This window comes from Procambarus clarkii, chromosome 89 (genome assembly GCF_040958095.1).
Source record: "Procambarus clarkii isolate CNS0578487 chromosome 89, FALCON_Pclarkii_2.0, whole genome shotgun sequence".
NCBI classification, from domain to species: domain Eukaryota; kingdom Metazoa; phylum Arthropoda; class Malacostraca; order Decapoda; family Cambaridae; genus Procambarus; species Procambarus clarkii.
The window spans coordinates 18275382-18287596 of record NC_091238.1 but is presented as its reverse complement, the minus strand read 5'-3'; the positions used below and the strand labels follow the sequence as shown (position 1 = coordinate 18287596).

General features: G+C 37.3%; 1 protein-coding gene across 7 annotated transcripts in view; it reads left to right on the top strand.

Annotated features, from left to right (window-relative positions):
* LOC123773352 (pleckstrin homology-like domain family B member 1) overlaps positions 1-7393 on the top strand; it is a 125930-nt gene extending 118537 nt beyond the window's left edge. For all 7 annotated transcript variants that reach the window (XM_069318111.1, XM_069318109.1, XM_069318110.1 and 4 more), the window contains 3 exons: positions 1101-1223; positions 1886-2149; positions 5859-7393. In XM_069318111.1, coding sequence (XP_069174212.1) covers positions 1101-1223; positions 1886-2149; positions 5859-6047 — 576 coding nt within the window. In that variant the 3' untranslated portion in view covers positions 6048-7393. The remainder of the gene's footprint in view (positions 1-1100; positions 1224-1885; positions 2150-5858) is intronic.
* Positions 7394-12215: the final 4822 nt, after the last annotated feature.

Here is a 12215-nt window from a genome sequence, read left to right as displayed (position 1 = left end):
ACAGCCTGGTGGACCAAACTCTCACAAGTCAAGCCTGGCCTCGGGCCGGGCTTGGGGAGTAGAAGAACTCCCAGAGCCCTATCAAGCAGGTATCACAGTCACTGCAGGGAAAACCATTGGTACATCCCCACACCCACTCCATGAAAGTATTATGGAAAGTATTGGCCTAGCAAGAGCAAAGTTATGCCACAACAAACCCAATAATGGGTGCCTGTTCCACCTAATGATAAGCTCTGACAATGAGTATCCAAATAGTGTACTGGTCTCAAAACTAGCCATTAAATCCATACATAAGAGATGGGGAAGGGAGGTCTTGTCATCTGGTTTCTGACCAGAAGAAAGACTACACAAGCAGCAATCAGTGGTCATCCAACCTATCAGACAAGTGGTGTTTGCTTCCTGTTGCCAAGTAAAAGTTATACCATAAATCTTAGAGTAGAAAACTTGAAGCTAGATCAGCCGATTCCGCTACCAAGACAGGAGAGAAAATTGGGAAAGGACGGAAGCCTTCTTATCTACTGCGGGGAGGAAGAGGGGGAGAGCCCTATAGGACACAGGTGGTGTCCTATAGGAGAGACTGATATGAGAAATGGCAGTGCATAAGTATTGTATATGGGACAAAGATCAGTGTAAGGATATGAAGGATGGGGCTTATAGTTAGCAGCATAAAGATAATGCCGTACTGGGGGTGAATGCAAATGTTGAAATGTTGGCATGGAGGGCTACATAAGATTTTGTAATCATAGTTAGGCTTGTAAGACTGCACTTTGAACCTAACTGCTTAGTGGTGAATGATCCTTGGACATAAGAGCTTGCCAGAATAATACATTACTGTACTTTAAATGAATTTCATTGTTAAGTTTCCTAATTTGGGCTAGTAATTCAAATACCAACCATGTGCTGAAGTAATTGATGGTAACAAATATACATGTTGATAAATATTGTTTGGGTCTTACTGCTACAGTAGTTATAGGTATATGTTATACATTACATCTTTTATGTGATAAAAATTGTGTTCTACAAGTGTTAACATGTTAATTCTTTTATGTGTGCTGTTTGATTTATGAAATATGTTTTGAAGTTTGTGAACTTATTGGCAGATGCGGCAGCGAGAGTGTGAGAGTGGAGGTGGCGGGGAGGAATCGAGACCCCTGAGTGATGCCTCCTCCTGCTGCGATCCCTCAGATACTGCTGTCAAGTTCCGTGAGAAGGCAAGAACTCAGGTTAGTTCATATCTGAAAAAAAAAGATATATATATTGGCCCATATTGATTTGTACTGTATATATATTTACTGTCCTACATATATTATTTTCTATGCCTTGCATATAATTATACAGTACTGTAGTTTCACTACCATACAACATACACATACATATACAGTATATAATAGTGATCATTAATTAATATATATATATATATATATATATATATATATATATATATATATATATATATATATATATATATATATATATATATATATATATATATATATATATAATATTATAATACTGTATAATATAATATAGATATAGATAATCACTATGAACTCGTTTTGACCTGATCCGTGTAAGATCATCCAAACGAATACAGTATATGATCATCACTTTTTCTGTCATAAACTTATTTGCTGTACTCTTGTAAATGTTATCAAATCCTTACAGGCCAAAGGTCATCTACAGATTGTCTAATCTCATTTTGGTGTTTCTCTAAATTATGAGCCCCCTTGTGCTCTTAAACATACTGGCTGAATGTGGTATACTATTCCACACAAGCTTCATATACAGTATTTCATCTTCTCCCAGCTCCTGTAAAAGATATTCCAGATTTATCATGCAGTATTGAATCCATTACAAGAATATAAATTATACTTTTTGCCCACAGCAACGACCTCTGACGAGATACCTGCCTGTGCGTAGCGAACAGCACTTTGATCTCAAACAACACATCGAGTCTGCCGGCCACCAAATTGAACTTTGCCCTTACATAATTGTCACATCAACTGCATGCCGAGGTTATCTTCATAAACTAGGGTCAAAGTTCCGCACATGGCATAAAAGATGGTTTGTGTTTGATCGGTCAAGACGGGCGCTAACATATTACAGTGATAAGAATGAAAACAAGGCACGGGGTGGTGTATACTTCCAAGTAAGTATGATTATTTTATTGTTGCTGTGTTCTTGATTGAGATCTGATGCATTTATTACCAGATTATGACTTGTATACAGTACTGTACATACTTGAGGCAATCTGAATACAGTACAAAGGAAAATTCCAAGACACCTGATAATTTAACATCAAAATGGAATGGGTATTAAAAATAATTTTTTGGTCTTAACAGCTATATACAGTAATGTCATTGTCAGCTATATCTGCACCTGAAGAAAACAATAATTTGCACCTTCCCCCCCTCCCCCCCCACACACACAACTCCACTCACTACCTTCAGTACATTTTACACAACAGGCAGCAACCAAAGACATAATTTAAACATTTGTATTAATTTTATTGTAGAAACTTTGTGCTAAGCTGTAGTTCTTGAATGAAGGTGAAAGAAAGACCCAATATATATGTGTTAGTGTATTAAAAACCAAATACAGTGGCCTATCCGTTTACGAATTTAATCCGTTCCCAGATACGGTTTGTAAGCCGAAAATTCACAAATGAATTTTCTCATAAGAAATACTGTAATGTAAATTGAGTTAATTCATTCCACATGCCCAGAAATATTAACTTCAAAATACATTTCACACCTAATTCACACAAATATTTAGTACTATAGTATGTACAAGGTATAGCTTACTTTTATTGATGAATCTTGTTGGCGTATGGAAGATGGTGAGGAAGGGGGAGGAGGAGGAGAGGTGTTAGTGTTTAGAAGGAAAGTTCCCTTCCCATATAACATCAGGCAGTGATGACTTCTGTGGTTAAGGACTCACCATAGCCCGTGCTACTTTGAACTTTTTGTTCCGAGTAGCTGAATCTAAAACAACAACAACTACTACTACTTCTCTGGGGAATTCTCTCTCCTATGTTTTGTAGGAATACCACTAGGACCTGGTTGCAGCTCTGCTTGTTTTTCTCACTAAAAACCTTTCCATTGAGACTTGTTTTTCCCTACATTGCAACACTTGTCTGTAGTGAGGGCATCACAGTGTCATTAAAAATGTTAAGGCAACGGCCTACTACAGCTTGCTCTGGGCGAGTCGTTACAACTAAAGTTTGCATTTCTTCCCATAGTCTACACCACTTCTTAATTGTTGAGGAAGGGACATTCTCTACTGCCTCCTCCTCTCCTGAAGACATTGACATCATTGACAGACTTCTCTCCTCAGCTGCCTCTTGTTGCTGCTCCTTGTGAAGGGCTAGAAGTTCTTTGGTGGTCAGTTCTTCGCTGTGTTCCTCCACCAATTCACAACACACAACACTCAACTCTCACAACACTGTGAATGCCACTTCCTTTTCTAAATTTCTCAAACCATCCACTGCTCACCTTAAACTCTTTCATATCTGCATCAATTGTTCCATGGGTTTTCCTTAAATGCTCTTTATGCAATAGCATTACTTTTTCACAAATGATGGCCTCTGAAATGCTATCACCCTCTAACTCCTTGTTGTGTATCCAAATAAATAACAACTTTTCAACATCCTCAAGTGTTTGTGTTCTTTGTTTCGTGATGTTGATACACCTTTTGCCACTTTAACACTCGTAATGTCCTTTTTCTTAGCAATTATAGTGCATATCATTGACACATTTGTTGCCTAGCTAGTTCAACAACCCATGTACCATTTTCATGTTTACGAATGATCTCTTGTTTTTGTTCTAAAAACAAGTGTCTTTAGACAGATTTTTAGTGAGACAAATAAGCAGTGAGCCACAACCAGGTCCTAGTGGTATGCAGGCAAAATGTAGGAGAGAGAGTACTCCAGAAATGTCTTCACTGCCTGATGTTATAATATAAGGAGACTCCCCTTCCAAACACTAACACTTCCATATGCCAACAAGATCCTCAATAAAGGCAAGATAGACTTGTACATACTGTAGTACAAAATATGAGTAGTATTATGTATAAAATGTATTTTTATATTAATATTTTTGGGTGTGTGGACCCCAAAAATATTAACGGTGGTGGTGAAAGGGAACAGCCTACCTGAGGGGTCAACAGCCAAAGCTCAGCAAAAGCGAGAATGACGATGCTGCAGAGACCTTGCAAGGTAGCAAAGGCAGTAACAATTCTGATGATCCTGTAGTGACAAAATGCTGGTTTCAACTTTGAAGCTCTATAGGGAATGAATGAAAAACACCAGAGCTGAGGAGTGCTTTTGATTTGCCCTGTACAGTGACCTGCACCCAGCACAGTGCAGCACCAGAGCTGCATTGTGCTGGGTGCAGAGCATCAAGACTATGAACGGTGGAAGGAGTGGCAGTCATAGACAGGACAGCCATAATGCATGAGAGAGGAGTGTGCGTCTGTCAGCTTCCCAGTAAGTACTGGACAAGACTCGAAGTAATACCTGGATAAGGGGCCTTAGAGCATTCAACTTGGAGGTAAGAGATATGGGTGGACCAAGACAAACAAGTGTCAAAGATTTAAGATTGCCCAAAAGTTTAGTAGAATCTTCATAGAGAAGGGGACTAACATAGTGACAATGGGGCAACGAAGAATAACCTACAGTATTTCCAAGTAAAAACTTTATCATAAATCTTAGACGTAAAAAAAAACTTGAAGTTAGGTACAGCCAATTCTGCTACTGAGACATAGGAGGGAGAAACCAAGATGGAAGAGAAAGTTGGGGGAAGGACAGAAGCCTACTTACCCACTGGGAAAGAAGAGGAAGAGGAACCAGGTTTCCATTTCTGACTGGCACACAAGTGTGCCAATAGCAACATACTGTGCAATGGCCTCCATAGTTTCAGTCAAAGAGGGAGAATGAGAGCAGATGACTAGGATGAAGGACAACTGTGGGGAGGGCCAAAAGAAAGAAAAAAGTAATCAAAAAGTGAAGGAGGGCACAGAGAAAAGAGGAGGAGGAAGTAGAGAAGCATTACTAACCAGGTGAGCAAGAGACTAGTGGAAAGGAAGGTTGGAAACTATGGTCAGAGAGCTGAGAGGAACACTTGTGGTGATAGATCGGAAAGGAGCGGAAGAAGGGAAGCTGGTGGTGTCAGGGTTTAAGGTTTGGAATACTTGTACTGTATAGTGAATGGTCAAGTGTAACTTTTTTAATGTTGTAAAGATTTGTCTGTACACTACTACTATTCTGTGCTGATACCTTTCCACCCAATGAAAGTGGGAATTGTGATGATGATAATTACAATAATAATGCTGATGAGAATTTGCCTCTTAAACCCTACAGTGGACAGAACTTTCCTCTTGAACCTTGTGGTGGACAGAAATATTTACTTTAATCTGAGTTTGGACACTCAAGTGACAAGACACATTTGTTGAGGATAGCACATTATTTCCACACGAAAAACTTAAAATGCAGGATAACTTGGTGCAGCTTATATTTATGGAAGTGGGGTAATTTAAATTTGCAATTGTATGAAAGTTTTAGTGATCACTGCATAAAACCTGTAAATGAAGGTAAGGCAAGGTAATTATGAGAAGAAAGTCCTATACCAGTAGCCCTATACAGCACTTGAAAGGGATTTGAGGAAAAGGAACTAGGATATGAGGACAATGAGCTAGGCTATGAGGACAGCGATTAAGTGGTACTTTTAAAACTAATATTTTCTCTACATTTGCTTTACCATTTAAATTTTTAATCATGTAGCTTTATCGTATGTTATAATATATTTGATCTTTATTTCCCAAATTGATAATTAGTGTCTTATGCTATCTTTTCTCCACAGGCTATTGAAGAGGTGTATGTGGATCACCTACATTCTGTTAAATCTCCAAACCCCAAATTGACTTTCTGTGTCAAAACCTACGAGCGAACGTTCCACTTGATGGCTCCTTCCCCAGAAGCTATGCGCATCTGGATTGACATAATTTTTACTGGAGCAGAGGGTTATCAAGAATTCCAAGGAGGAACCTGAGATTAAGAAATAATCCTTTGGCAGAATGTTCATCTGCTCTGTACTTTGGGGGCTTCCTCTTGGATGCACAGTTTTGTTCAATTTGACAGGTATTAATAATTATAGCAAAAACCTGATCTTTGACTTAACATGCCTTGGTTTGAGCTATAATCACCTGTCTGTTGAGGCAGATAGTGATGTGCACCTGTAAGGTCACGTCCTAAACTGTTTAGTTAACTAATCGGGAGATTTCCTTACCAAATGACTTGGTTTGGATTCTCTGTTTTATAATCTGTACATTTATGTATAGGTATAATCGATTCTTTCAGAATTTGGACCATGCTCGCCAAATCCTACTTTTTGGCCAAAGAATGGCTCGGTAAATATTTTTTTAAATTATTTCTTATACTACTGTACAATTTTTAATGTACTATGAAACACATTATTGTGCCTTCATGATTTTATACTAAGTTTCCTGTGATCCATGAAAAGGATTTTTATACGCTCAATATTTCATACAGACTTGAATAATGTGAAAATGACTACTAATCTGTATTGCCTCAATTTTTTTTTAACAGAAAAGGTCTGTTTTATATTTTCCAAGGCAGTCTACAGATCAATTCTTAATTCTATATATTTAAAAGTGTCTTCCTGGAGACATGTCAGTCCGTTTTATCACGTACTATACCTTCTTACAGTTTAATTGTATTAAGCAAATATTTGATATACAGTATTTTGCTTTGGTTTAAAGAGCTGCAGTCATATTTCATTATGATAAAAGTTTTTACACAAGTAATGAGAAGAAAAGGTTGTTTGCAGGCGAGAATGTCGGGCAGGACAGTATGGCACAATACAAATATGAAAGAGTTATTCCTGTATTTATTTTTGTAGGATACTCATTAACTGGGACATGATTATTTTTAGGTGTATTCACCATGTAATTTTAGCAACTTAATAAGTTTCATGTACGGCAGGCTAGGTAATGTGTAGGTGCATGTTACACAAAATGAACAATATTGTATGCTATCAGAAATTTTTAACAATTATTGTAGAGCTATGTAATATCGGAGCTGCAGCTATAAGTGGCTTACTGTAATACAAAGTGCCGATCACCACTTCTGTAAACAAATTTGCATCCCACTTTTCATAAAGGAGCCCCACTTGCTACAAATGAAAACTTTCATGAATTTGCTATTTTCAAATTATTGCTTAATAGAAGCGCTTGATGACAATGTTTTATAATTTTGTTGTCTGCTTTCTTATAATAATAACCAGTTGGTTAAATAGGGTTATCGTTAGCATACAAATGGAGACGATTCCTCAAGACATTGTAACCCCTTCAATATCAATATATTTTTATGTTGTGATGTGCTTATTTTATTTATGCCTTTCATGTGTATATTTGACAGCTTTTAAAATCGAACAAGTCAGCAGCATGTGATTATGTAAACTGTAGAAGAAGACAACATTAACAAAGTAATCAATCGAAGTGACAAAGCTCGAGGCACAAAAGCAACCCGTTCTCGCACTTTCTTACAGTCAATATTGACTTATTAAATATGTGCATATGTGACATACTAAACATATTAGTTTACCTTGAAAAGCTTCATAAAAAACACTGACCTTACCTAACCTTCTTAGTATGTTAAGATAAGCATCTTATTGCTTCGTAATTACAATTATTACTTTACCTATAATAGGTATACCTGTAATAGGTATATCTATAATAGGTATACCTATAATAGGTATACCTGTAATAGGTATACCTGTAATAGGTATATCTATAATAGGTATACCTGTAATAGGTATACCTATAATAGGTATACCTATAATAGGTATACCTGTAATAGGTATACCTATAATAGGTATACCTATAATAGGTATACCTATAATAGGTATACCTATAATATGTATACCTGTAATAGGTATACCTGTAATAGGTATACCAATAATAGGTATACCAATAATAGGTATACCTATAATAGGTATACCTATAATAGGTATACCTATAATAGGTATACCTGTAATAGGTATACCTATAATAGGTTAAGTAATAATTGTAATTACGAAGCAATAAGATGCTTATCTTAACACTTTGGCGCACATACTACACATACTAAGGAGGTTAGGTAAGGTCAATGTTTTCTATGATGCTTTTTAGGGTAAACTAATATGCTTAGTATGTCACATATGCACGTATTTAATAAGTCAATATTGACTATACAAAAGTGTGAGAACGGGTTGACAAAAGACACGGCCAGAGCTCCCAATCCAATGTCCCAGCTTACAGAAACTGGTGTTCAGGTTGTGACGGTAACGCGTTGGTGTTCGGCTGTTTAAGGCTAGGGGTATGGCCTCGTCACATAGTTATAAAAAAAAATAGAAAAACTGGAACTTCGTCTGTGGTAAGGTAAGGAGAAGACACACAAAACACAAGTAAAACTTTAACAATGAAATTTTAATTACGTTAAATAAATCAAAACATGAAAATATGGACAAACAAATATGTATAATAAAATCAATGAATCAAAATAATAAGAATACTTAAATGACACAATGAAAGTTACGTTAAGGCAAAATAATAAGAAGTGCAACACAAAAGTTAAGTGGGAGGTGCTGGAATATTGGCTTAAAGCCACCACCTCTCTCAGTACACTCTAGAGTCTAGCTGGGAGGTGTGCTGGCTACGAAAGCACGGAACATTCTGAGGACTGATGTTGGGGCGACCCCAGACATCAGGTAGTATTGGGGGGGGGGGGCGAGGCAGGTGCAGCCAGACCGGCGACCAATCAGCGGAGTCGTAGCGATCAACGGGTAGTTTGGTGGTTGGAGTTCGAACAGGTGGCTGGTTGCATACGTTTCTGCTCACCCTGGCAAGCCTTGCTGGTGTTTGTTGTCGTTGTTGGACATTTCTTCCATAGTCTTTTATATAGTTGTGAAGACGTAATTATGAAGGGAAGAGCAGGCTCAATCTCTTGAAGGAGATTATCGTCACAAGGTCAAATTAAAATAAGACAAGGCACATCTGAGAAACCTAAAACCAAGAAACCCCAATTGCTATAGTTATGCAGATTGAAAGGCCAAAGGCACACAGCATGAATGGCTCAGGATACATTGGGTAAAACTCGAGGCAGTTTGAAAAGCCTAGGGTACATCACCTAAAAGACCAAGAGCTACTGGCCCTATAACTGCAACATACTGCCTAAAGGTGGAACAGCATCTGAAGCACAAAATAACTGGTAGTCCATTCCTGGGGCAAGAAGAAAATGGGGTGCACAGCCCTAGAATTACTGTGTAAGGCAAAACAGGTCAGGGATGCCAAAGCAGATAGCTTGGGAGCTCAGAGAACATTGCCTGGAGGGCCTAGAGATTGGAGTACACAGACCAGTACTCGCCCAATTGTGCTTGCAGTGGTTGAGTTTCCGCTCTCTGGATCCACCTTCCGACTGTCAATCAACGAATAGATGCAAACTTTTGCTTAAAGCTATTCTGAAGGTGGATGAACTTTTCTAATATGATCAAAGAACTCTGACAATGGTCTAAAGCATCCTGTTGCCTACACTATCAAAGCTAACTTGTTTAAACTTATGTTCAAGAAGGATAAATAAACTTTGCATTAAAATAGTGGTATCCGTTTTCGAATTTAATCCATTCCCAGAGATGGTTCGAAAACAAACAAATTTTCCCATAAGAAATAATGTAAATTTAATTAATCCGTTCTGCACCCCCAAAAATATTAACTTAAAAATACATTTTATACATACTACTACTGTACAATACTTATATTTTGTACTACAGAATGTACAAGTACATCTTAGCTTTACTGAGGAATCTTGTTGGTGTATGGAAGACAGTGAGGAATGGGAAAGGAGGAGAGATGTTAGTGTTTGGAAGGGGAGTCCCCTTCCACATCAGGCAGTGAGGACTTCTCTGGTGTACACTCTCTGGCACATTTTGCCTGCATACCACTAGGATCTGCTTGTGGCTCACTGCTTGTTTGTCTTACTAAGAATCTGTCTAAAGACACTTGTTTTTCCCTACATTTTAACACTTGTCTATAGTAAGACATCACATTATCATTTAAAAGGTCAATGCAACGGCCTGCTACAGATTTATCTGGGCGAGTTTTTTCAGCAAAACTTTGCAGTTCTTCCCATACTTCACACATTTTCTTAATGAGGAAGGGACATCCTCTACTCACAACTATTTTCTTAGGTTGAACCTTACCACTGGCTTTCTTTGGACCCACTGCGAGATATATAATAACTTTTATGTTCAAATGGCTAAATATCCAACAAAACACTGTAAATCCTGTTGAACAATTGAGGCGGGATAGTCACATGGCGTGAGGCATTGGTAAACTGAGCGGCGATCGCCGTGCCACCACGTGCTAGTCGGCCCGTACGCGTATCAACACCCTCGTATCCTGAGGCAACCCTCATATCCCGATACAAATTTTCCAAGTAAATCCTGTTCGTAACCCAAAAAACTCATAACCATGGGTGCTCGTAAGCCAAGGTACCACTGTATATTTTCTCAATCTTTGGCGACTTTGTTTACATTTATTAAGCAATTTATTCTAAGCACTTGGAGGCTGGTTATAACAACATTTGATTGGGAAGTTTCAATGCTTGTAAACTGTTTAATAAATGTAAACAAGGTCGCCAAATATTGAGAAAAGATGTACAGATTCAAAAGTAATAGAGTAAATGCTTGACGAATCCTGGCCCTTAGCTATTTATACACTAGCCCGTCGTAAAATATAAGATGGGATAAACAGAATGTATCTTTAATATGAAAATTACGTGTGTATATGACTACCAAGATAGATGTACAAAACTTTGGTTTACCATACTATATGTGAAATATTTCCATTTTATTTGTGTTGCTCAAGAACTCTTATTAGATGACGTTTGGTTGAATAAGGTTAAATTAGGATAAGATAGGTCTGGATAAGTTGAGTTTAGTTAGTCTACGTTAGGTTTGCTAAGGCGTTGTGGTTCGGGTAGCTAATTCACCACCACAACAATAAACAACATTTTCTGTAATATATCTGTGTAACACAGCAATGATCAAAGCTATCACAAGACAAGTCTGGTCCCATGCCAGACTTGGGAAGAACTCTCAGAACCCATACCAGGTAAACCATTCCAGTAGCCATGACGTCATTTAGATCTAAGATTTAGCCACTATGCCCTATGTAAATACATGCAATTTGTTTCATATCCACACTAATCCAACAAAAGAAATTTATATATCAGGTACTACAGCCACTTTTAAAACCTTTGACAAGAAAGATTAAAGAACATTATACCCAAACAAACTCATTTAAATATATGTCCAACCTTCCCTTGAAACAATGTAGAGATCCCAAATCTATTATGTTACCCAGTAATTTGTTTTATAAATCAACAACTATATTTACAAACCAATATTTGCCTGGGTCTTTACTGAATCTAAACTTTCCAATTGGTTGTTTTCTAATAATTGTTTTATCCTGTGTTTTTTGCTCTATTTTTATAGGATATGCAAAGTCTTGGTATATACAACAGTCTGAATTTACTTGTACTGATGTAATATAATTTGCTTTCATTAACTGCAAACCAATAATCATAATTTATATTAACTTATTTTCCCTTACAAAACTAACACATAACGCACAGAAATTTAGCATTACTGTACCTCATTCCATATTTGACCAACCTTCAGACCAGGTTATACAAATTCAGTACGACAAATTAGGTCCGTAAGAATCCTGTCATTTAGTCTATAAAAGGAAAGGCAGTCACTTGGAGGAAAGGGTTGGGGAGAGGGATGATCCTTACAGCAGTATGGCCATTCCACACACAGCTCAACCTGGAATACTCAATCAACACCCTGTAACCCTGACACTTCATTCATCAGTCATCCTTTCTTATCCTCGGAAATTCCAGTGTGGCTAACAATGCCTCCACACTACAGAATGAAATATTCACTCAAACTGTCCCTTGAATGTGCATATGACAGCAATAATAATAATAATGCAATGATTAATACTAAAACATACTTTAAAATCCAAAGTCATCAGATAATTTAAACTTGATCACCAAACTTGTATTGAATCTTCAGTTACTGTACTAAGAATAATAATTAACCATTTTCTGCGAAGATGAAATGCTTGCTTGATAAAAAGTGTTATTCAGTTCAAAA